This window comes from Heloderma suspectum, chromosome 2 (genome assembly GCF_057233095.1).
Source record: "Heloderma suspectum isolate Gila_16-S chromosome 2, 16-S_ref, whole genome shotgun sequence".
Classification (NCBI taxonomy): domain Eukaryota; kingdom Metazoa; phylum Chordata; class Lepidosauria; order Squamata; family Helodermatidae; genus Heloderma; species Heloderma suspectum.
In genome coordinates, this window is record NC_139459.1 from 374,188,848 (window position 1) to 374,215,308 (window position 26,461).

Sequence of the window (26,461 nt, forward strand, 5' to 3'; positions counted from 1 at the left end):
ATACGCAAAACATTGTAACGGTCTCACTGCCCCCACAGTAAACCTAAATGCTGTCAAGTACTGATATCACATGCTAGCAATGGGATTCCTCAACCTGTATGGACAACACATCTTCATGGTCCAGTCGACTCCACAGTATTTGGTGTTCCCTGTAAAGCTAAATGTTCTCAAGTAGTGATGTATCCATGACAAAAAATAATATTCTGCACCATCCCCGCATCCACCTCATTTGACAAAATGCCAACTCAAGAGTGTGTACTGCCAAAGGGAGGCAGATTATCGGCGTGGAGGCAATGTAATCCCAAGCCACGTCAGACATGGGCTTCTTGGAGTGTATATTGAAATCCCACCTATCCTGGGTGGACTTCAACACTGCAGACAAAACCACCTCCATCAGGCAGGGAGAGTGTGGTTGTGTCGGGTACACAAATGGAATCCACATTCTCTGTCGAGAGCCCACCACTCTGTCTGCAAGCATAAAACAAGCAAATTGCCCAATGGGATTCCAGGTGGAATCTAATAGACTCCACTGAACCCAGTGCTTCTGGACTGCAAAGGGTGACAGGGACTACTAGGATTATGCTCCCTGTGTCCACCCAGGACTCCCTAAGTGAGCCAGCACTTACCCAACGTTAACTCCCAGTTTCTTTCCTGTTTTCCTGGCTGTTTTCTTCATGACCTTCCTCGCATGGATCTGTTTGTGATTCTCAGGCTGCTGGCCTAGTATTCAAGATGCTCTTCGCTAGGAGTGGACTCTGATGGAAAAATAGCAGATAATGTCTGATATTGCAGCCCAGCTCTTAAAAGTCTTTATATATCTCTATTTATTATTATATTTATATCCTGTTTTTTTTTTCTTCTTTCAAAGAATTGAGCGTAGCTTCCATGGTTCTCCTTCTCTCCGTTTTATCCTCACAGCAACCCTTTGAGGTAGATTAGGCTGAGGGTCAATGAGTGACCCAACATCACCTATTTAGCTGCATTGCCAATTGGGGACTAGAACCTAGTTGTCCCAAGACCCAGCCCAACAGCCTAACCACTACACGACACTGGCAATCATTAAGCTTCATGTCCGAACCTATAAGCTTCATGTCCAAGTGAAAGCCTGTACTGCCCCTGCAGTAGGCTGTGAACTCTTAATTTAGAGGTGCCAAGATAGTGATAAATCAGATCCAAGTTTACTGATAAAGGAGTACTTTATTGAGTAACTTACAGCACACAGGCGTACCCAGTGGTTGGATCAGACAGCTTCTCTGAACCCAGAGCCATGGGGTACAATGGGTCTTATACCATACATGTTAGCAAGGAGGCAGCATCAGCAGCAAGCACCCCCTAGCATTCCCAGCGTAGACTAGCAGGGCTTGGTTCCCAGCACAGCCACCTGTATCTTTAAGATAAACAACCTCTGCTTCTCAGGACACTCTCCTCATTAGGACACTCTCCTCGTTAGCAAGGGATGTGCTTGCAGCTGTTTCTCACCCTTTGACTCATCCTGGTAAATCAAGAGGCCTGTTAAGGGAAACAGCAGTCCTCTGACCAAAGCCAGGGAGCATTATGGATCTAAGCCACTCTAAAACCACTAATAGCTTGATTCAGGCCTGGGGCCTTACAAAGCCCAACTCATGTTTCCATAATGTTAACCCATTGTTCCATACCACACCTGCTTACAGATAATGCCAGTCAAAAGAGGCTGAGAAATGCGTGTTTTTTTCAGTTGTTCCATTTATCACAACTAGTCATTAAGGATGGTCAGTGATTTGAGGTTCCGTTTCTAAATCTTACCAGTTTCCTTGTTTTATTGCAGGAGGTGATGAATGGGAAGCTGAGACTGAGAGAGAAACATGTGAGGAGTCACCAGAAAGAGATGGACGGAAAATCCACACAGGGGACAAATCATTTGAATGCTTGGAGTATGGAAAAATATTCAGTATTAGAAGATGCCTCACTTCCCATCAAATAATTCACACAGGCGAGAAAGCATATGAATGCTTAGAGTGTGGAAAAAGCTTCAGTGTTAGCTCAACCCTCACTTCTCATCAAAGAACCCACACAGGGGAGAAACCATATAAACGTGCAGAGTGTGGAAAGTGCTTCAGTAGAAACACAAACCTCACTTCTCATCAAAGAATTCACACAGGGGAGAAGCTATATAAATGTGCAGACTGTGGAAGGAGTTTTAGTTTGCGCACTACCCTCAATAGACATCAGAGAATTCACACAGGGGAGAAACCACATAAATGTGCAGAGTGTGGAAAGAGCTTCAGAAAAAGCTCAGGCCTCACTTCTCATCGAAGAATTCACACAGGAGAGAAACCATATAAATGTTCTGATTGTGGAAAGAGCTTCAGTGTGGGCACAAGCCTCAGATATCATCAAAGAATTCACACAGGAGAGAAACCACATAAATGTGCAGAGTGTGGGAAATGCTTCAGTAGAAGCACAAGTCTCACTTCTCATCAAAGAATTCACACAGGAGAGAAACCATATAAATGCTTGCAGTGTGGAAGAAGCTTCTGTCATAATTCAACCCTAAAAACACATCTGAGAATTCATACAGGAGAGAAACCATATGAATGTGCAGAGTGTGGAAAAAGCTTCTCTCATAATTCAACCCTAAAAACACATCTGAGAATTCATACAGGAGAGAAACCATACAAATGTTCTGAGTGTGGGAAGAGTTTTAATGTGAGCAAAAACCTCAGTAGCCATCAAAGAACCCACACAGGGGAGAAACTATATAAATGTGCAGAGAGTGAAAAGAGCTTCAGTTTGAGCAGAGAAACCCCAGTAGACATCAAAGAATTTAGGGGAGAAACCATATCAATGCTTGGGAGTGGAAAAAGTTTCTGTCAAAATCAACTTACACAGGGAAAAAATGATATAAATGATTTCAGTGTAAACGTCTATATACGAATATAAACCCAATTTCACATCTAAGAATTCATATGGGATAAATCATGTAATTGCCTGAAATGTGGGAAGAGTTTCAGTCAAAAGATCAATCTCACTTCTCACCAAATAATTCACACAGGGGAGAAGCCATACAGGTGCTTGGAGTATGGCGCGAGATTCAGTCACAATACATTCCATTTTTCCCATTGGAGGAAACCAATTTAGAAGAATAAATATAAAGAACTGACTACACTCATATGAGCCTTCCCTTCTATTAGATTGGTTTCCAAAACCCGACTCATGTGCATACCATCAAGATCTATCAAATTGGTGGGAACAAGAGACAGGGACTTCTCTGTGGTGTCCCCAATACTGTTGAACTGCATCCCATGATACATTTGCTTAGCCCCCACCCCCATGATGTTTTTAAACACACTTCAAAAATGGTTATTCATATCTGCTTTTACATGATTCATGTGAAGTTGGCCCAGCTGTTTAAAAAAAAAAAACATGAAAAAGTAACAATACAACAAGAAAAAAATCTTAGGAAATTTAGAAAAGATACTAATTAATAGAGAAAAACACATTGAGAAATTTCATGATGATCCTTACTATTCCAAAGTTTATGGAAAGGTACCATTTCTCTGTGAATTTGTTTGTGGATCTTACTGACTCCTTTGAAAATATCTTCAAAAAAGAGGCAATGCAGATAATTGCTATAAGCAATAGAATTGTGATTAATTTCATTTCCTCCAGTTCAGTTTGTTCCTTTAACTACCCCAGGAGAATTATTTTGTGGTTTGGAGTAAGACAATATGCTGACATTTCAAACATGATATCTAATACACCTTTCAAAAGTTGTTTAATATCCAGGCAATCCTTCAATAAACTATGTAGTCTGCCTGTGAGGCTTGACATGTTCAGTATCCTTCTAACTGATTAGAGAACATTGTTTTAAATCTATGTGGTACTATATGGTCCTATTGGTAATTAAAAATAATTCTAAGTTTGCGCTCAAAATATTACTAAATATCCAATAAATGGATTGCTTTTACTATTTTAGAGTTGGCTGTAAATGGTGTTGTTGAATTGTGGTTATTCTTGATTTTGTTTCTCTCTGTATTTGTTCATGATGATTTTAGTGAGTAAGGGCACAGTCCTATGTATGTTTAGCCAGAAAGCATTCCCCAGCCAGAATGGAGTCCTACAACTCCCAGCATTCCCTAGCCAGAAAAGAGTCCTACAACTCCCAGAATTCCCAAGCCAGAAAGGAATCCTACAACTCCTAGAATAGCTGGCTGGGGAATGTGGGGAGTTGTACTTATTTCTGGCTAAGTATATATAGGATTGTACCCTTAACCACTTTGAGAAGGCTGCATAGCCTTTGAAAGTGGTATATCAAATCTTAAAGGAAATGCTGAGGAAGAAGCCATATTGATGTGCTGAAGCAAAGACAACTAAAGAAATGTTAAGGTTGTGTTCCCTCTCTTCCATTAGTACATAGTGACAAATACTGACCAAGAGTCCATAGGTGTTTCCCAACTGCAACAAGAATCACAATATTCAGAATCTGTGCTCACTTCATTGTTTGCATTCCAGCGCTGGTCAAATCCAGGCCCAGCTCAGGACATTTTGGTGCCTGAGGCAAAGCAGGAAACGCCCCCCAACCTCGTACAGAATTGGTTTTAAAGGAACATTTAACTTCAGCTCCATGGGTAGAGCAGAGTTGGGGGACCTGTAGCCCTCCGGATACCGTTGGAACCACAACTGCCATCACCCCTGAGCATTAACCATGCTGGATGGGGCCGATGGGAGGTGGAGTCTGTCACCAACTAGCAATGCCCTGTTCTGTGAGCAGAAAGGAAAACAAGCAAAAGAGTGAGCTCGAGACCCCCTTTTGCTCACACTCCAATTTCCTGTTCCCTCCCTGTGGCCTTTTCTGCCGCCACCAGGTGGAAACCTTCATTTCTCTGGTGGCCTCCACCAAACCAGTGTTAACATTCTCTGGGTATCAGCTATCTAGGTAGTATGGGGATTTGTTATTAGATAGGGGGTGGGTAGCCAAAGAGAAAAAAGAGTGAGCACAACATTTCCAATTTGTTGTTGTTCAGTCGTGTCTGACTCTTCGTGACCCCATGGACCATAGCACGCCCGGCCTTCCTGTCCTGTGCTCTCTCCCGAAGTGTGCTCAAGTTCATATTAATTGCATCGGTGATGCTATCTAGCCATCTCATCCTCTGCCGTCCCCTTCTCCTTTTGCCTTCAGTCTTTCCCAGCATCAGGGTCTTTTCCAGGGAGTTTTCGCATTAGGTGCCCAAAATATTTGAGCTTCAGCTTCAGTATCTGGCCTTCCAATGAGCACTCAGGGTTGATTTCCTTTAGGATGGACTGATTTGACCTCCTTGCAGTCCAGGGGACTCGTAAGAGTCTTCTCCAGCACCACAGTTCGAACGCATCAATTATTCGGCGCTCAGCCTTCCTTATAGTCCAGCTCTCACAGCCATACGTTACTACTGGGAAAACCATAGCTTTGATTAGACGGACCTTTGTTGGCAAGGTGATGTCTCTGCTTCTTACTATGCTGTCTAGGTTGGCCATAGCTTTCCTCCCAAGGAGCAAGCGTCTTTTAATTTCATGGCTACAGTCACCGTCTGCGGTGATCTTGAAGCCCAAGAAAGTAAAATCTGCCACTGCTTCCATTTCTTCCCCTTCTATATGCCAGGAAGTGATGGGGCCGGATGCCATGATCTTCATTTTTTTAATGTTGAGTTTCAAACCAGCTTTTGCACTCTCCTCTTTCACCATCATCAAGAGGCTCTTTAGATCCTCTTCGCTTTCTGCCATTAGGGTGGTATCGTCTGCATATCGGAGGTTGTTGATAATTCTCCCAGCAATCTTAATTCCGACCTCTGATTCATCCAACCCGGCGTTTCTCATGATGTACTCTGCATATAAGTTAAATAAGCAGGGCGACAATATGCAGCCTTGTCATACTCCTTTCCCAATTTTGAACCACTCGGTTGTTCCATGTCTGGTTCTTACTGTTGCTTCTTGACCCTTGTACAGGTTTCTCAGGAGACAGGTAAAGTGGTCTGGTACTCCCATCACTTTAAGAATTTGCCAGTTTGTTGTGATCCACACAATCAAAGGCTTTAGCGTAGTCAATGAAGCAGAAATAGACATTTTTCTGGAATTCTCTTGCTTTCTCCATCATCCAGCGAAAGTTGGCGATTTGATCTCTAGTTCCTCTGCCTCTTCGAAACCCCGCTTGTACTTCCGGTAGTTCTCGGTTCGCATACTGCTGAAGCCTAGCTTGTAGGATTTTGAGCATCACCTTGCTGGCATGTGAAATGAGCGCAATTGTGCGGTAGTTTGAACACTCTTTGGCATTGCCCTTCTTTGGAATTGGAATGTAAACTGACCTTTTCCAGTCTTGCGGCCATTGTTGAGTGTTCCAAATTTGTTGGCATATTGAATGCAGCACTTTGACAGCATCATCTTTTAGGATTTTAAATAGCTCAGCTGGAATACTATCATCTCCGCTAGCTTTGTTGTTACTAATGCTTCCTAAGGCCCACTTGACTTCACTCTCGAGGATGTCCGGCTCAAGTTCAGTGACCGCACTATCATGGCTATCAGGGACATTCAGATCTTTCATGTATAGTTCTTCTGTGTATTCTTTCCACCCAAATATTAAATTTTACTGAAGAAAAACGTCAGAAAAGAATTGAAGTCTGAAGGAATACACACATGCGCTCCCACCCCCTGAAAGGGCATACAACTAACAGGGAAACAAAAATAACCAGGGATAAACACATCCAGGTAATCTAACTAGACTGTGTCATTATTAGCCAATTTGGCCCTCAGATTCAGAGAGGTTCAATGTTCCTCCCACATGGGTTTGCCCTCCACTGAGTTTTGCTGCGTTTGCTTATGCGGAAATTCATGTGCAACCTGATCTTATCCACGTTCTTGACTCAGAAGTAAGTCGTGCCGCTGATTTCAATGAGACCTGCTAGCTATGTCAGGCACAAAAGAAGAACAACAGGTACATAATGCAAACAGGTGTACCCAGCCACAGGGAAACTTGGGAATATGTACGGACAACACTCGAGAATCCACACAAAGCCGCTTACTCTTCGTTACTAAGCATGCCAAGCACCATATCAAGTGAATAAATATGGTAGTAATTCAGTTCCCAACCAACCCACTTCTTTTCTTTTTTAAATTGCACAAATGCCTCTCTTGAAGGCAGGGGAAGCCAAGCTCCGTGGGCCACACTCATTCCACTCCCCAAGCCTCACCCTCTGGCCTGAAAGGGGGGCAGCTCTGTGAGAAGGCAGAAACAGGAATCCCCTGGTTATCTTCAATCCAATGGAGGCTGAGCGGTACATAGGGGAATTGCCTTGTTATCTCAGATCCAGTGGAGGGCAAGCAACACACAGGGGAATCTCTTTGTTATCTCCAATCACAGATTGGAGATAACAAGGGGACTGGGGGAGCAGCAGCTGCGCACTCTTCAGACATGTGCAGGAGCTTTTGCAAATGACAGAGGAATGGGCTTTGCTTGTCCTTTGCCTTCCCTGTATGGTGGAGGCAAAGAATGAGTAACATCAGGCTTTGCCTGGCCTGTGTCCTGTCCCCAACGGGACAAGGTGTGAGGCAGGCAAAGGTTCTTTGCTGTGCATGGACCCTCTCGGATGGGGGAAGATCAGCAGAGGACCTGGTTCTCAGCAGACATGCTTGGGAGGATCATCTCCTGACATGCCAGCCAGCTTGCATGGCCTTTGTGCGAGCTTTTCCATTTTCCTTGCCCAATATGTAGGAGATCTGGGTGGGTGGGATTTCCTGCTCTTTGGAGGGAAACCGAAGCATCGTGAGCAAAGCCAGAGCAGATGATCGTCAAGGGAAGAACTGGCTAATAGGAAAGACACAGTTTAGTTAGATTAGCTGGATGTGTTTATCCCCGGTTGTTTTTAATACCCTGTTGCTCATATGACTTTTTTTAGGTTGTGCATGTATGCTAAAAACATTTTCCTATTGACATTTTTCTTCAGTAAAACATAATCGTTGCTATTTGAAATGCTGTTGTCTCCCTTTTTTTCTTTTTGGCTACCTACCTCACATCTAATAGCCAGTCCCCACACTACCTAAAGTAGATACACGAGACCCAGAGAATGTTAAGGCTGCTTTGGGGAGGGAAAAACAAAAAGGCAGGTGAGCTCACTCTTTTGCCTGTTTTCCCTTCCACTCATAGAACAGGGCACTGCTGGTCTGTGACAGACCTCAACTCCCACTGGCCCCAGCCAGAATGGCTAATGCTGAGGGGTGATGGGAGGTGTAGTCAATAGTATCCACATGGCTGCAGGTCCCCCAGCCCTGCTCTACCGATGGAGCTGAAGTTAAATGTCCCTTTAAAACCCATTCTGTCAAGGGTGGGGGTGCATTTGCTCCTTTGCCTCAGGCACCAAAATGTCCTGAGCTGGGCCTGGATTTGACTAGCACTGAAATGCAAAGAGACCATAGCCGAGGAAAACCTATTTGATGAAGTGATCACGGATCCTGAATACTGCTATTCCTTTTGCAGCTGGGGAACATCTATGGACTCTCGGTCATTATTTGTCAATGGAAGCAGTGACAGATTTTATTTTCTTGGGCTCCAAGATCACCACAGACGGTGACTGCAGCCATGAAATTAAAAGACGCTCGCTCCTTGGGAGGAAAGCTATGGCAAACCTAGACAGCATAGTAAGAAGCAGAGACATCACCTTGCCGACAAAGGTCCGTATAATCAAAGCTATGATTTTCCCAGTAGTAACGTATGGCTGTGAGAGCTGGACTATAAGGAAGGCTGAGCGCCAAAGAATTGATGCATTCGAACTGTGGTGCCGGAGAAGACTCGTACGAGTCCCCTCGACTGCAAGGAGGTCAAATCAGTCCATCCTAAAGGAAATCAACCCTGAGTGCTCATTGGAAGGACAGATACTGAAGCTGAAGCTCAAATATTTTGGCCACCTAATGCGAAGAGAAAACCCACTGGAAAAGACCCTGATGCTGGGAAAGATTGAAGGCAAAAGGAGAAGGGGACGGCAGAGGATGAGATAGCATCACCGATGCAATGAATATGAACTTGAACACGCTCCGGGAGAGAGCGGAGGACAGGAAGGCTTGGCGTGCTATGGTCCATGGGGTCACGAAGAGTCGGACACGACTTAACGACTGAACAACAACAACTAATGCGTGAGAGAGAGAAATATGACCCTAAAGTTTCTTCAGTTGTCTTTGCTTCTGCATGTTAATATAACTCCTTCCATAGCATTTTTTAAAAAGATTTGATATATCACTTTTAAGGGGTATACAGCCCTCTCAAGGTGGCTAAGGGTCAGGAATGCTCGGAGTTGTAAGACTTGGAGGGTGGCTGCTGGGTATTTTGGGGGACTGGAAGGCTGGGTTTGGCCAGTCCTATTTTGGTAGGGGAGCTGGAATCTGTTCCAGAGTGGTCCTACCTTGCAGGAAGGTTGGAGCTGGTTCCGGCGGGTCTTTCACAGCCTGCCTTGGATATTGATGGTAGGCCCAAGAGCAGGATTTCAAAGTTAAGGGCTGGGAAGGCTTGTATGGGTCTTTCCACATTCCAGACAATTATATGGCTTCTTCTCTGTGTGAATTCTTTGATGTCTACTGACGTTTTTGCTCAGACTGAAGCTCTTTCCACACGCTGCATATGTATATGGTCTCTCTCCTCTGTGAATTCTTTGATGAGAAGTGAGGGTAGAGCTAACACTGAAGCTCTTTCCACCCTCCAAGCATTTATGTGATTGCTCCCTTGCGTGAGATTTTTGATGACAAATGAGATTTATCTTGTGACTGAAATTCTTTTCACACTCCAGGCATTTATATGGTTTCTCCCCTGTGTGAAGTCTCAAGATGGTATGTAAGGGTTGATTTTTTACAGCACTTTCCACACTCCAAGCATTTCTAGTTTCTCTCCTGTGTGAGTTCTTTGATGAGAAGTGAGGTTTGTGTTCTGACTGAAGTGCTTCCAACAGTCTGCATATTGATATGATTTGTCCCGTGTGTGTCTTATTTGATGTCTACTGAGGTTTGTGCTCGTAATAAAGCTCTTTTCACACTCTGCGCATTTATATGGTTTCTCCCTTGTGTGGGTTCTTTGATGCCTGCTGAGATTTGTGCTCACACTGAAGCTCTTTCCACATCTGAAGCATTCATATGATCTTCCCCCCATGTGAGTTCGATAGAAAGTGAGACTTGTTCGAATACCGAATCTCTTTCCACACTCCCAAGCATTTCAACGATCTGTCCTCTATGTGGATTTTACAATGACCTTTATGGCTCGACTGAGAACCAACGCTTGTCATACACACAGAGCATTCATTTGTTTCCTTTCTTTCATCTATTTTTTCTTGGACTGTGGTTTCATAGTAGTCACTGGTCTGACAAGTGGAGGATTTATTCCTCATCTTCAGTTTGCTTTAGTGTTTATTCTCTCCTGGTCTGTCTGTTTCCATCCATCTCATTCTGGTGGCTCCTCACGTGGGTCTCCCTCACTCTCAGCTTCCCATTCATCACCTCCTGCAATGAAGAGAGGAAACAGGCAAGATTTAGAAAAGGAACTTCAAATCACTGAACATCCTCAATGAACAGTTGTGACAAAAGGAAGAACTGAAAAGACCTGGATGGGATGCAGACCTTCCCACACATTTCTCAGCCTCCATTGACTGGCATTAACTGACAGCAGGTGTGATATGGAACATGATTTCGGTCTCCATTCAGATATGAAGCTCATAGGTTCAGACATGAAGCTTAATGAGAGCCAGTGTGGTGCAGTGGTGAGTGTGTTGGGCTGGGACTTGGGAGATCTGGGTTCTAGTCCTTTGTCGGCAGTTGTGAATTTGGGCCAGTCACTGACCTTAGCCTAAGCAACCTCCCAGATTTGTTGTGAGGATAAAATGGAGAGGAGGAAGACCATGTAAGCCACCTTGGGTTCATTGCAAGATGAAAAAAGTTGGGATACAAATGTAGAGCCAGCGTGATGTAGTGTTGGACTGCAAGTTGAGAGATCCAGGTTCTAGTCCCCACTTGGCCATGGAAGCTCACATGGTGACTTTGGGCCAGTCATAGACTCACAGCCCAACCTACCTCACAGGGCTGTCGTTGAGAGGATAAAAAGGAGAGGAGGATTATATATGCCACCTTGAGTTCCTTATGGACGAAAAAAGATGGGATAAAAATGAAACAAACAAATAGGTGGACTTTTAAGGGCTAGGACATAAGATCAGACATCAGTTATGCTAATCTACTTTCAGAGTCCCCTCCTAGCCAAGAGCATCTTGAATATGAGGCCAGCAGCCTGAGAGTCGCACAGAGATTAATGCCAAGAGAGTCAACAGGAAAGAAAACAGGAAAGAAACTGGGAGTTAACGCTGGCTAAGTGAGCCAACTTAGTGTCTGTTACTGAGACCTGGGTGGAGACAGGGAGCAGAATCCTAGCAGTGTCTCTCACCCTTTTCAGACTGGAAGTATTGGGGTCCACGGAGTCAGTTTCCATCTGGTATCCCACTGGGCAAGTTCTTCATTTCACGCTTGCAGGTACAGTGGTGGGCTCTCGACAGAGAACGTGGATTCCATTCCTGTACCTGACACAACCACACTCCCCCTGCCTGATGGAGGTGGTCTTGTGTGCAGTATTGAGGGCCACCTACGATAGGTGGCATTTCACTATTCACTCCAAGACCCCCATGTCTGACGTGTCTTGGAATTTCATTGCCTCCACACCAGTCAGGGATCTGTCATGCTGTGGCTGTACACACTCCTAAGCTGACATTTTGCCAAATAATGTGGATGCGGGGGCAGCGCATAGCTTAATTTTTTTGTCACAGAAACATCATTACTTGGACCATTTAGACTTCCAGGGAACCCCAAATACTGGAGGGGCAGTGGGACCATGAAGATGTTTGGCCCATAGAGGGTGAGGGATCCTATTGCTATATACATCTGTCCGTACAAATCTCTGGAATGGGGAAATGGCCTGAATAGTGAAGACCATTGTTCAGGAACTGGGGGAAATGAAGTGGCTATGACACCAGTAGCTGAAAATTCAAGGCAATTTTAAGAACATGGGCAGTGATGGAGGCTACTGTAACAGCCTCAGAGTTGCATCTGGCAGAACCTGTTCTATCCAAACTCACCATAGTGGCCTGGGTGTGACCCATTTACTCTCATGTGGGCTGTGCTGTGGGGGTCAGATAAAATAGAGACAGGGATATGATTTGATACGGTTAGGATTTTAGGACTGAGAACTCAGGGAGAGGGGGAGGCGTCTGTGGCGATTTGTGAAGTGATTATTTGAGAGTGTGATCTAGAGAATGGTTTATGAGAGAACATATACTGATAAAGCCATTAAGAGTTACCTAAAGAACGCTTTATTGATTATAACAATAAGTTGTTGAATTATATTCAACAACTTATTGTTATAATCAATAAAGCGTTCTTTATCAACGCTACGCCTTCTGCTCTTGGCTACATAAGGGGAAGGTATAAAGGCAACAGTACAAGGTTATAAGTAAAGTCTGTGTGTCCTCGCAGATAGAGGACTGAGTAAAGGGTTGGACCTCAGCCTTAAAAGTCCTTGTTGTTGTTGATTCGGTCAGTCGCTTCCGACTCTTCGTGACTTCATGGACCAACCCACGCCAGAGCTTCCTGTCGGCTGTCGCCACCCCCAGCTCCCCCAAGGTCGAGTCCGTCACCTCCAGAATATCATCCATCCACCTTGCCCTTGGTCGGCCCCTCTTCCTTTTGCTTTCCACTTTCCCTAGCACCAGCATCTTCTCCAGGGTATCCTGTCTTCTCATTATTTGGCCAAAGTACTTCAGTTTTGCCTTTAATTTTGCCTTAAAGGTCCTGGTGGCAGTGAAACCTGCTGTGTGTGAGAGAAGGTGGTTTCTGCTGAGGGTGAGAAAGGCCTCAGAGAAGGGGAATTCTCAGTAGGAGAAGGCAGGAACACCACAGCAATAATTTTTGGACTTATTTTCTGGGTTCTGGGGTGCCGTGGAAAAGGAGAAGGCCCATAAAGCCTGGATTTCGTGTGAGCTAAAACATGGGCTCACAAACACAATGATGGTTTGCCTCTTTTGCTGGAAACAAGGAGAGATGGAGAAAAGCTAGCAGTGCAGCCTTGTGGATGGCACGCAGGAGAATAGCCCCTGCGCCATGAAACAGAGAAGTGTGAAAGGTGCAACAAAGCATGGATTGTCCTTTCAGCTAGAAGCCATGAAGGCTGTGAAGGCTAGCGATTATCCAGAAGATAATGCTGCACATTAAAAAAAAAAAAATGGGGGGGGGGGGAGATCTCTGAACTGTCCTGGCCTGGGTGTGGAATAACACAGAACTAATTAGAATGTTTAGCAAAGGAGCAAGCAGGGCAGAGAAAAAAGTGATTTTGAAATGTTTAAGGTTAAAACACAGTTAACTTTGTGTCTTTCTTTATTGTTTTATGGCTTTGCTTACACAGCTAAGTTGACATATAAGACTCTGCCCCAGAAGGTTTTCCTTTGGAAGGAGACTGGGATTTAATTTTAAAACATATTTTATTTACAATTTTTCAAAATTAGAACTTCCTGTCCTACATTTTGATAATATTCACCAATATTATTATGTTAGGGCGCAATCCTATCTAGATAGGCGTCTGCCTCCGAACTCGGAGGTGACTGCCTATCCAAAGCAGGGCAGAAGCACGGAGGGGATTGTTCTCTCCGCACTTCTCCTGCCCTGCTTTTTTGGCTAGACAGCCGATTGTGGCTGTCTAGCCGCGGGAGCACGGAGCGGGGAAGGAGGCTGCTGTATGACACATAGGGTGTGTCATACAGGCAGCTATGCTCTCCCTGCCCCGGAACACCCCCACCCACGCTCCTTTCCAACCGCTTCGTGCTCCTCTTGAGAGCACGGAGGATGGGGCTGTTCCGTGCTGCCTCTGGGGCAGCGTGGAAGTGCGTGGAGGTCGGTTCCCAGAAAACAACATATCCTCTAGCTGTCTAGCCGCTGTCTAGTGGCCACAGGATTGCTCCCTTACTTGATTTTAGAAGCAAGGGCAGGTTTTTCCTGCTGTTCTTATGGCCTGGTTCCTTATAGTTGGGTCCCTCACATTTTTTCTTCATAGTCCTGTCAAGGATGTAAGGTTTTGACATAGATGTTTCTTCTGACTTGATATTACCGTCTTTTATTGCTGAATTCCTGTGGGCCAGCATTGGTCTTCTCATTTGTTTCACTGATACCTTGTTACACCAGAGAATCATTTTCATTTTCATTTCACTCTATAAAGCTAAAGGCTTCTCATGTTTCCCTGTTCCAATGAAAAATTGGAAGCCAGATTGATGTAGACTGGTAAGGTACATTTTTTCACTTGGTACAAGGGAGGAAGTTTAAGTTCAAATATTTATGCCTCTAAGGGCACAATCCTATGCAAGGTTAGGCAGAAATAAGTCTTACAACTCCCAGTAGGACCTGTTTCTGTCTAAACATGCATAGGATTGTGCCCTAATTTCGCTGGGGCTGGAGAGGATGCTAGACAAAGATTAATATTTGATATGATTTCTCTTATATTCCATTTGCCACACAGTATGCCTTAGTTAATGCAATTATTTTTTATATTTAATTAATACTTTTATAATTGCATATATAATAGTCATAATTTAACAGCTTCATAACATTTATTATGCTTTAATCATTTTAATGTAATATATTTTGATTTTGTACATCTTCACTGTTTTTCATAAAATACTTTTAACTTTTCACCATCTTGTCTGTTAGTTCAACACATTTTAAAACTAATTTTATTTTAGGTGTGCGTTTGTCTTAACGATCACTCTCCAGATGCTCACCAAAGCAAAGTAACAAAGAGGGAATAAAAGGTATATCCCCTATCGGAGGTGCAAGGCCTTCTCAGCAGTTGCCCCGGCACTGTACCACTTCCTGCCAAGAGACACACACCTCCCCCAACCTTCTTAATTGTCTCGTAGGCAGTAGGTTATGGCAGGGCTGTTCCATCAGGCCTCTGGGATTCTATGATGGCTCCAGTCTGTATCTGTAGTTCTGGCAGCTCATAATATTTCCTGAGGTTAATGACCTGATGCTGATTGTTACATTCTTGTTTTGAGGATGTTGTGGGTTTCTCACTGTCTTCATCGGGCAGCAGTGGCAAGCGCAGGCAGAGGATCCAGCTGCTCTCGGCTCGCCGTGGCGATCATTTCACCTTGCCTCCCCCTCCTCAGTTGGGCTATTCTGTCACCTCGGAGGACTTGGATGCAGAGAAGGCAGCGCTGCAGTGGTTTAACAAAGTCTTGGAGGAGAAAACTGGTAGCCCCCCCCCCCCAGCTGCCTTTTGGATGAACTGCTGCAAGTCTGACCACCAGTGGGACAGCCTCAGAGAATGACAAGGGGGCGGGGGGGGGGTCATGCCTCTCCTCCTGCCCAGGGCTCGCAGTGTCCCTTGGGGCGTCCCGTTGGCTCTTGCCAAGTGTGGTGGCAAGAGTGTTGGACTGGGAGCTGGGAGATCCGGGTTCTAGTCCCCACTCGGCCATGGAAGCTCGCTGGGTGACTTTGGGCCAGTCACAGACTCTCAGCCCAACCCACCTCACAGGGTTGTTGTTGTGAGGATACAACGGTGAGGAGGAGGATAATGTAAGCCGCCTTGGGTTCCTTGCAAGGGGAAAAAAGGCGGGGTATAAATGCAGTAAATAAATAAATTAATAAATTAACATTTAGTACCGAAGCCTAACCATTGTTAGACCACTTGTGGATATATATTTTTCAATATGGAAAGGTGGAATATTAATGATTTGGGGTGGAATCCCATGCAAGTTTCAACAGAAAGACATCCTACAGCCAGGAATCTTTTCTGTCTAACCATATATAGGCTTGTGCCCTTAGTCGATAAAAACGGATGCATCCTGTTAAGACAGGAAGAGGGAGACTTGATGTGCTGAAATATACGTAATTTGCAAAAATCCTAACATAGTATGTTGCATTTGTAAACAATGTATTATTTTGTTTAACAATAACAAGATATTATTACCAACCAGGGAAAGATGGAAACTTACCAAGGAACACCAGGATTCCAGAATTCTCCTCCATGTATGCAGAGCTCTCTGGTCAGGATCCAGCAGAGCTCCCTCTCCTCCATGAAAACCACAGCTCATAGGTCACTAAACTGTGAAAGGAACAGAGAACGTTTCCTACTCACAGATTCCATAAAGAATACAGATCAGCAAAATCCAAAGCACTAGTTGAACCGCCCAGAGAGCTTCGGCTATTGGGCGGTATAGAAATGAAATAAAGAAATAAAATAGTTAAGGTGAGGTGAATGGTTATTATTCTCAAAATCAGTATATGCCCTGTTCTCCAGGCCTCAAACAATGGTGGAAAACTGAATGGCACTCACACCCTTCCAAGTGGGAGCTTTGACAGAAGCAAAGATAAGGAGATTTGTTCAGGCCCAGGGAGGTGAGCCGAGGACAGAGGCACCCAGGCTACCCCTTGCCTGTCTCCCCAGTGATCCTTCCCCCTACCTGATTCAGTCCCACGGCAGCTGTTTCCCCCCCAACACAAGGAAGAGTTTAGTAGGTACCTACTGCTAGCATTGTCCTTTCACCTGTGGGAGACAAAAGTGGTGTAAAATCAGGAGAATATGCTTGTCCCAGAGATTAAACCATGCATGTCTAAGTACACAAGGCCCTAAACCCCTGCTGTTTATACTGATGTTTTTATTTCAGTTGTGTGCAAACACATCTCTCTCCATTTGGGTTCTTGACCAGAAATCACAACACAGCTTTCCATGTGTAACGTCTTCAAGCGCTGAAAACAAACACATTTTTGAACTGCGGAAAAAAATGAAGTTGTGTCTATTCCCACCACCCCCCAATCCGCCCCACCCCCATATTTAGAGGAATCAAGTTGAAATATGCCCCATTAATTCCTGCATGGAGGCGCCTCAGTCAGCCTCCTGCACAATCCTCTTTTGCACAGGACTTTAGTCTGCTGATGGAGCCTTCTCTGCCTCAGGGAAATCAGTGCCCAGTTCTTGGGGGATCAGTTATTACCCTGTTGGATGTTATTACCCTGTTGCTCATATGACCTTTTATAAGTTTCTGTGTGTGCAATTCCTTCAAATGTTAAAACCTTTTCTTACTGATATTTTTCTTGAGTAAAATTTAATCTTTAGTATTTGAAATGTTGTAGTGTCTCTTTCTTTTTTCCAACCCACCCTATGTCTAGTAACCAATCCCCAGACTAGCTACAGTAGATACCCGAGACTCCGGCTGGTTTGGTGGAGGCAGCCAGAGAAATAAAGATTTCCACCTGGTGGCAGTGGAAAAGCCCACAGGGAAGGAAAAGGAAACTGGAGCGTAAGCTCAGTCTTTGGCCTGTTTTTCCTTCCACTCACAGAACTACATTGCTGGTCCGTGAGAGACTTCAATTCCCATCAGCCCCACACAGCATTGCCAATGGGTACGGATAATGGGATGTGTAGTCCACCAGCATCGGGTGGGCTACAGGTCCCCCAACCCTGATTTACATATGGAGCTGAAGTTAAATGTTCCTTTAAAGCCCATTCTGTCAATGGTGAGAGTGGCATATGCTGCTTTGCTTCAGGCAGCAAAATGTCCTGAGGTGGGCCTGGATTTTCCTAGCCCTGAAATGCAATTAAACCACAGTTTGGTAAAACCTATCTGATGAAGCGAACACAGATTCTGAATATTGCTATTCCTTTTGCAGTTGGGGAACATCTGTGGACTCTGGGTTATTATTTGTCGCTATGTACTAATGTAAGAGAGAGAAAAATACAACCCCAACGTTTCTTTAGTTCTTTTTGCTTTTGCACATTAATATGATTCTTTCCTTGCCATTTATTTTAAGATTTTATATACCAATTTTAACAGCACAGTCTTCTCAGGGTGGTTAAGGGTGCAATCCAATGCATGATTAGCTAGAAAAAAGTCCTACAACGCCCAGCATTCCCCAGCCAGCCAAGCTGGGCATTGAAGGACTTTTGTTGTGGCTAAGATTGTGCCTTTACTCACTCAACTTGACACAGAGAAATACACAGAAATAAAAAAAACTTTAACAATAACTGAAATTCAACAACACCTTCTAAAACTAACAACAAAGTAGTAACAAAGTTTTCACAATTTTTAAACAATCCATTTATTTATTGGATATTCAGAAATATTATGAGTAATTCAATTCACCACTGTTCAGAGCTCAGCGTTATGGAAGGGAAGGTTTGCATGGGTGTAGTCGGTTCTTTCATTCTTCCATGGGGGTTTCCCCAATATGAAATATGGGATGTATTCTGACTGAATCTCACTCCATACTCAAAGCACTTCCATGGGTTCTCCCCCGTGTGAGTTATTTACTGGGAAGTGAGATTAATCATCTGACTGAAACTCTTTCCACATTCCAAGCAATTATATGGTTTACCGCATACGATTTAACAAGAAATTGGGATTATAATCATTTGGAAACTTCTACACTCCAAGCATTTATAGTTTCTCCCCTATGTAAGTTCTTTGATTTCAACAGAGGCTTGCGATTACACTTAAGTCTTTTCCACACCCCAAGCATTCGTATTCTGAGGTTTCTGTTAATAATGAAGCTTTTTCCACACTCTGCACATTTATATGGGTTCTCCTGTGTGAATTCTTTGATGACAAGTGAGGCTTGTGCTCGCACTGAAGCTCTTTCCGCACTGCAGGCATTCATATCGTTTCTCTCCTGTGTGTATTATTTGATGAGAAGTGAGGCTTCCACTCAAACAGAAGCTATTTCCACACTCAGAAGATTTATATGGTTTTTCTCCTGTGGGAAGTCTCAAATGTGTTTTAAGGGTTGAATTATGACATAAGCTTTTTCCACACTCCAGGCGGTTATAGGGTTTCTCCTCTGTGTGAATTCTTTGATGATAACTGAGGTGTATCTTCTGACTGAAGCTCTTTCCACACTCCGCACATTTATATGGTTTCTCACTTGTGTGGGTTCTTTGATGTCTACTGAGGCTTGTCCTCAAACTGAAGCTCCTTCCACAGTCTACACATTCATATGGTTTCTCTCCTGTGTGAATTCTTTGGTGAGATCTGAGGTGTGTGTTCTGAGTGAAGCTCTTTCCGCACTCTGCGCATGTATATGGTTTCTCCCCTGTGTGCGTTCTTTGATGATCAGTGAGGTGTACGCTTCTACTAAAGCTCTTTCCACACTCCAAGCATTTATATGGTTTCTCCCCTGTGTGAGTTCCTTGATGTCTACTGAGGCTTCCCTTCAAAGTGAAGCTCCTTCCACAGTCTGCACATTTATATTTTTTATCCCGTGTGTGAATTCTATGATATTTACTGAGGTTTCTGCTCACACAAATTAGGCTCGTGCTCACACTGAAGCTCTTTTCACACTCCAGGCATTCATATGGTTTCTCTCCTGTGTGAATTCTTTGATGGGAAGTGTGGCACATTCTAATACTGAATCTCTTTCCACACTCCAAGCATTTAAAAGATTTGTCCTCTGTCTGGATATTAGAATGATCTTTAAAGCTCAATTGAGAATCAAAGCTTGTCACACACACAGAACACTGATTTGTTTCCTTTCTTTCATCTATATTTTCTTGGACTGTAGTTTCATAGTAGTCACTGCCCTGAAAAGCAGAGGATTTATTTCTCATCTTCTGATCTGCTCCAGTTTTTATTTTCTCCTGGTCCATCTGTTTCCATCTGTCTCTTTCTGGTGGCTCGTCACATGGGTTTCCCTCAGTCTTGGCTTCCCATTCATTACCTTCTGCAAAGAAGACAGGAAACTGGTAAGATTTAGAAACAGAACTGAACATCCTCAATAAGGAAAGCTTCCTCCTGTGCAACCACCGGGTCATTACTGACCCCTAGAGGGACACCGCTTATGCTGGCGTTTTCATGGCAGACTAGCGGGGTGGTTTGCCATTGCCTTCCCCAGGCGTGACTACCTTTCCCACAGCAAGCTGGGCAGTCATTTTACCGACCTCGGAAGGATGGAAGGCTGAGTCGACCCGAGCCGGCTACCTGAGACCCGGCTTCCGCTGGGATCGAACTCAGGTCGTGGGGAGAGTTTCAGTTGCAATACTGCTGCCTACAACAATTGTCATAAAGGAAAGAACTGAAAAGACCTGGATGCGAGGGAGATCTTACCATGTATTTCTCAGCCTCTCTTGACTGGCATTAACTGACAGCAGGTATGGTATGGAGCAATGGATTGGCACCAAGAAACAAGAGATTAGCTTCCACTCAGACATGAAGCTCATAGATTCACAAGTTCAGACATGAAGCTTAATGAGAACCTGTGTGGTGCCGTGGTTAGCGTGTTGGACCGGGACTCAGGAGATCCCAGTCCCTGGTCGTTCCTTTTGACAATAATCACCAATATTATTTTGCTTATTGATTTTAGGAGCAATAGTAGGTTTTTCCTTCTATTCTTATCGCCTGGTTCTTTATAATCAGTCAGGTTTTTTCCCTTTTTCATACCCCTGTCAATCATTTAAGGTTCTGACACAGAAGTTTATTCTGACTTTATTTAGGGTGCAGTCCTATCAACTGAGTCCTTGAAGATCGTAAGCTCTGGAACTCGGTGGTTTACGATCATCCTATGCTGGGCAGGAGAAGCAATCTTCGCTTCCGCATTCTCCCATCCTGCATTATTTCTAGATGGTCTTTTTCGCGAGTCTAATCAAGGCATTTTGAAGTGGGAGGAAATGAAGCTGGCAGAGGTTCAGGGTGCCTTGTATCCTGGCCTCTGCCCTCTCCTCCCCATCCCCCAAATGCCCCCTTTTCCTGCTTTTCAAGGTCCAGTTCCCGATCTCAGAGACCAGCTGGTGCAGTTCTTTCTGCTCAGGCAATGAGGGGGTAAAACCTCTGACTCCCCCTTCTGAGGTCAGATTGCTGTCTCCAGCCTCAGAGGGGAGACTCTGAATAATCCTATGCCCCCTCAGACACTGCCTAGATGCTATATTAATGCTCGCTTAGCCATCTTTTATTGCTGAATTTATGTGGGCCAGCACTGGCCCTATTATTTGTTTCACTGATATGTTGTTATGCTAGAGAATCATTTTCATTTTATTTTTAATTTCAGTGTTTAAAGCTAAACGCTTCTCATGTTCCCTGTTCCAATTAAAAGCTGGAAGTCAGATTTATGGTAACTGGTAAGGTATGTTTCTTTACTTGCTACCAGGAAGACGTTTAGGTGCAAACATGTATGACTCTCTGGGTACACTCCTATGCCTGTTTAGGCAGAAATAAGTCCTACAACTCCCAGCAACCCCCAGATGGCAATGTGGGCTAGGTACTGCTGAGAATTGTAGGAGCCTTTTCTGTCTGAACATGCATAGGATTGCACTTTTAGTTAGCTGTGGCTGGAGAGGGTGCTAGACACAGTTTAATATTCGACATGCTTCCTCTTACATTCCATTTGCCATGTAGTACGTCTTAAGTAGTTAATGCAATCACTTTTAAATTTTATTAATTCTTTTATCATGTCCTTTATGGTAGTCACATTGTAACAGCTTCATTCCAATTATTGTTCTTTAATTATCCTTAATGCAATATATTCTTAATTTTGCACCATGTCTTCAGTGTTTTATATGAATGCTTTTACACAATCTTGTCTGGTATTTCAATACATTTTTAAAATAATTTTAGTTTTAGTGTGGTTCTGGCCTAAGTATCACTCTTCATGTTGTAGCCAGGGCAAATTAAAATAGAGGGAGTAAGGATATATCCTCTATCTGAGGTACAAGGCCTTCTCAGAAGTGGTCCCAGTGCTGTGCTACTCCCTGCCAAGGGACACACACCTCCCCCATCCTTCTCAATTGTCTCGTAGGCACTAGGCTCTGGCAGAACTGTTCCATCAGGCCTCTGGAACTCTATGATGGCTCCAGTCTGTATCCGTAGTTCTGGTGGCTCCGAACATTTCCTGAGATTCTAATCACTGATTCTGAAAATTTAATGCTGGTCATTAAATTCTTCTCTTGAGGATGTTTTGGTTTTAACATCTAATATCAAGGTCCAACCATTATTATACCACTTGTGGGTACATATTTTTCAATAAGGAAAGGTAGAATATTAATGCTTTAGAGTACAGTCGTATGCATGCTCACAGTTGTACGAGTTTTTTCTGTCTAACCATATAAAGAATTATGCCCTTAATCAATAAAAATAGATACATCCTGTTAAACTGGAAGATGGAGGCTTGACATGCTGAAATATATGTAAGGTGCAAAAATGCTAAAATTAGTTTCTTGCATTTGTAAACAAGATATTATTACCAACCGGGGAAAGACGGGGCCTTGCCAAGAAACGCCAGGATCCTAGAATTCTCCTCCATGACTTCCCGATGCAGAGCTCTCTGGTCAGGATCCAGCAGAGCCCACTCCTCCTCCGTGAAAGACACAGCCACCTCCTCAAAGGCCACCAGACCCTGAAAGGAAAGGGAAACATGCCCTCCTCAGAGATAATGTGGAGTCTGCAGATGAATAACACCCAAAGCATGAGTTAAGGAAAATGAATGGTGATTATTCTCAGCATCTATATGTGCCCTGTTTGCTTTTTTTGTGCCCATGGCCCCCAAAAGATGGGGAAACCTGATCTAAGCTTTCCTAAGTGGCATTCACAGCCTTCCAAGTGGGCAGCTTTGACAGAAGCAAAGAGGAGAGAGCTTTCTTCAGGACCAAGGGGTGAGCAGAGGACAGAGGGACCAAGGCCACCCCCTACCTGATTCAGTCCCACAGCAGCTTTTTCTCCACCCCCACAAGGAAGAGATGAGTGGGTACCCATTGCCGGCATTGTCCCATCACCTGTCAGAGACAAAAATAGTGTAAAATCAGGAAAATGTGCTTGTCTCAGAGATTAAACCATGCATGTCTAAGTATACAAGGCACTAAGCCTCCGCTGCTTATACCCATTTTTATTTCAGTTGTCTGAAAACACCTCTCCCCATTTGGGTTCTTGACCAGAAATCACAATACTGATTTCCATGTATAAAATCTTCAAGTGCTGAAAACAAACACATTTCGGAACTGTGGGAAAGGATGAAATTCAGTGTCTGTCCCCCTACCCTCCCTGAAGCCCTAAAAATATTTAGAGAAACCCAGTTGAAATATGCCCCATTAATCCTCACCCTGCACAGTGCCTCCTCCGTCAGCCTCCTGCACCATCCCCCTTCGCAGTGGACTCTGTCTGCTGCTGGATGGAGCCTCCTCTGCCTCAGGAAGATCAGTGTCCAATTCTGTAAACAGGCCCTGCTCCTGAAACAGCATTGAGTTTCCAGGACATGCAATGGGGAGCAGGATTAGGAAAAGAATGATAGTAGCAAAGGCCTTGAAAAATTAGTCGAACATTTCTTTTATGTCCCCCTCCCATTCCTCCCATTATATCCCCCTTTTATATTCCCCTCCCCCTCCCTTTGGAGTTATGAGGAAGAAATGTTCTCACCTGTTCCTCTTCCTGTTTCTTGTCCTCTTCCTGGCTCAGGAGGAAACCTTCTGCCAGGGCCACCGCCTGGGAACTGGTCTCCGCTCCACATTCTCTCACCCAGCTCCCTATCTCCGGGGGCAGGATGGTCAGGAACTGCTCTAGGATAACCAGGTCCAGCATCTGGGATTTGGTGTGCCTCTCTGGTTTCAGCCACTGACGGCAGAGATCATGGAGTCGGTTGCAAACCTCTCGGGGCCCCTCAGCATCCTGGTAGCAGAACTGCTGGAAACATTGGCTCTGTACATCTTTGCAGAGCAACTCTTGTCCCAGGATTCTCTGCACCATTCTTTCCCAGAATTTCCTACTGCTTCTAGCTGTGGTGGTAGAAAGCCCTCCTCCTGCTTTGGGGCCACCTGAGTCTTTCTCGTCCATCTCAGATCTGTGCTCCAAGGAAGCCTCTGACTGGGCCAAAGGAATTCCTCCTTCTTCTGCCTTTTTATATCTCAGAGTAACAGCTGTCACAACTGGAGGTGCTTCCAAGTCCTGCAAAATGTTTTGTGTGTTAATTATTACACCGTTAGGGCAAACGTGGATGACTCTGCCTAGCAACCCCACCTTCTCCCAGATGGAAAGGCAGGTGAATACCAAGAGTCAGAGAGAAAGTAGAGACTAGGGCAGGTTCCTTCCCCTGACAGCCATAGATTAAAACTTTCTATTTGCTTGAAGAAGATGCAGCATCTGTCCACTTATCTCTCCCCTAGTAATCCTAACCCTCCACGAACTCTGTCTCTGCATCTCTTCTTCAGCTTCTTTCCTCCCCACAAATCCTCAGCAGGCCCCCTCTTCTTGTCCCTTTCTGCTGTTGCCCCTGTGTTCTCCCTGTGTCCTCCTGTAAACTGAACGCCCTTGACACTGGCTTACATAGGAACGTAGGAAGCTGCCTATGCTGAGTCAGACCCTTGGTCTGTCTAGCCCAGTACTGTCAACCCCTCCAGGGTTTCAGGCAGGATTCTTTCCTAGCCCCATCTGGAGAAGCCAGGGATCGAACCAAGGACCTTTTGCATGCAGAGCAGGGGCTCTGCCACTGAACTACGGGCTAATATGAATGAAATACTAGTTGGTGAGTTATCTGAATTGTAGATACTTTCTTAATCTGTCAAACTAACATGCGGATAAATCTAGATTTTCTGTGGAAAGAACACTTTTTCCCTAATGTAGACATATGTTTAATTATAAAATATAATTTCTACGCCGCAGCTGAGATTTGGTATACTGCTTCTGTACAGGGAGTTTCTATTCCTCCCACAACTGTAGCAGATCCAAGGTTTACATAGGGCTGCATCCCCTTCCCAAAGGTTGCCAGCCCTCGTTTCAAAGAAACCAGAAGCTTTGGCATGAAAAGAACCCGACTGTCCTTTGTTTGGGTCTTCCCTGCCCCCACAAAAACCTCCAGCCCCCCCCCCCCACAAACACATTTTTCTTTTTAAAAATCCCCCCCAGCTTTTTAACACTTTCAATTATTTATTTATTAAATAAATAATCTGCCCCTCTGAGCACTGCTCAGCAATGTGCAAGAATGTATCTGAGAACCCAGGTTGGTACGGGGGGGGGGCAGGAGGGGTGCGGGGCGTGGGAAGGGCTGTGACCAATTAAGTAGGATGCTAATTCTAATCGAAATACTGCAATCAAAATACTACATTCGATGGATGCATCACTTTGGCTCAATACACCCAAGATTTCAAGCTTTTAAAAATCCCCCCCCCCTCAAATCAAAGGGGCCTCGTGGCTTTGCAGGGAGTGGGAAAGAAGGCCGCCTGAGGTGGCCCTTGTGGGGGAACCCTGTGTGGGCCACCTCCTCTGGGGTGAAATGTGGGGAGGGGGAGGCCTGTTCCTTTCCGGCCCTCCGCCCTTTCAAAACCTCAGCGACCTCCACACCTTTTCTCCCCAGTGGCGGGCCGCGGTTTTGAGCCTGGGCAGCCCCCCTCCCTGGGGTCCCCATGCCCCCTGGGCAGTTTCATCCCTCCTTCCTTCCTTCCTTCCCTCCCTCCCACCCACCTACCTACCTACCTACCTACCTACCTACCCACCGTTACTTTTGCAGCGCCAGGACTCCCCTCTCCCCACATGCACGAGGTGGAGCGGGGGAGACTCGCCAGATCCCCGGGAAACCCGGGCACGCGACCTGCTCGGGGCAGGAGAGGCTCCATTTTCGGGTGGGGGAGGGGCCAGCACTTGAATGGGAGGGAGGGGCTGCGGGGCACCCCCTCCCCCGACTCCCTTCCTCTCTAGGAATCCACACCCGTCGTTTTAACCCTTAGCAGGCCGAGCAGCTAAGCTACAAGCCAGGCTTCAGCAGTATGCGAGCCGAGAACTACCGGAAGTACAAGCTGGGTTTCGAAGAGGCAGAGGAACGAGAGATCAAATCGCCAACATTCGCTGCATCATGGAGAAAGCAAGAGAATTCCAGATAAACGTCTATTTCTGCTTCATTGACTACGCTGAAGCCTTTGATTGTGTGGATCACAACAAACTGTGGCAAATTCTTAAAGTGATGGGAGTACCAGACCACCTTACCTGTCTCTTGAGAAACCTGTACGAGGGTCAAGAAGCAACAGTAAGAACCAGGCATGGAACAACCGATTGGTTCAAAATTGGGAAAGGAGTACGACAAGGCTGCATAGTGTCACCCTGCTTATTTAACTTATATGCAGAGTACATCATGAGAAACGCCGGGTTGGATGAATCAGAGGTCGGAATTAAGATTGCTGGGAGAATTATCAACAACCTCCGATATGCAGACGATACCACCCTAATGGCAGAAAGCGAAGAGGATCTCAAGAGCCTGTTGTTGAGGGTGAAAGAGGAGAGTGCAAAAGCTGGTTTGAAAATCAACATTAAAAAAACTAAGATCATGGCATCTGGCCCCATCACTTCCTGGCATATGGAAGGGGAAGAAATGGAAGCAGTGACAGATTTTACTTTCTTGGGCTCCAAGATCACCGCAGATGGTGACTGTAGCCATGAAATTAAAAGACGCTTGCTCCTTGGGAGGAAAGCTATGGCCAACCTAGACAGCA

The 26,461-nt window shown here is 44.9% G+C and overlaps 2 protein-coding genes across 4 annotated transcripts in view; one reads left to right on the top strand and one right to left on the bottom strand.

The window, feature by feature from the left end:
* The window catches only part of LOC146356171 (uncharacterized), a 277,120-nt gene that overhangs the window by 4,985 nt on the left and 245,674 nt on the right, over positions 1–26,461 (top strand). The window contains exon 6 of the mRNA XM_084830032.1: positions 1,805–2,752. Coding sequence (XP_084686158.1) covers positions 1,805–2,752 — 948 coding nt within the window. The remainder of the gene's footprint in view (positions 1–1,804; positions 2,753–26,461) is intronic.
* LOC146356172 (uncharacterized) lies at positions 17,739–25,690 on the bottom strand. 3 transcript variants are annotated; one of them, XM_084831498.1, is made up of 6 exons: positions 25,472–25,690; positions 23,403–23,927; positions 23,089–23,209; positions 22,683–22,765; positions 22,242–22,389; positions 17,739–19,725 (listed from the first exon to the last, which is right to left on the bottom strand). In XM_084831498.1, the coding sequence occupies exons 1-6, from the start codon at positions 25,589–25,591 to the stop codon at positions 18,581–18,583; spliced, it is 2,142 nt and encodes a 713-aa protein (XP_084687624.1). In that variant the 5' UTR covers positions 25,592–25,690; the 3' UTR covers positions 17,739–18,580. The 3 variants fall into 3 exon arrangements, with proteins under 3 accessions (XP_084687624.1, XP_084687623.1, XP_084687625.1); XM_084831497.1 differs by having other exon boundaries at positions 23,089–23,215; XM_084831499.1 differs by having other exon boundaries at positions 23,089–23,215; positions 25,464–25,497.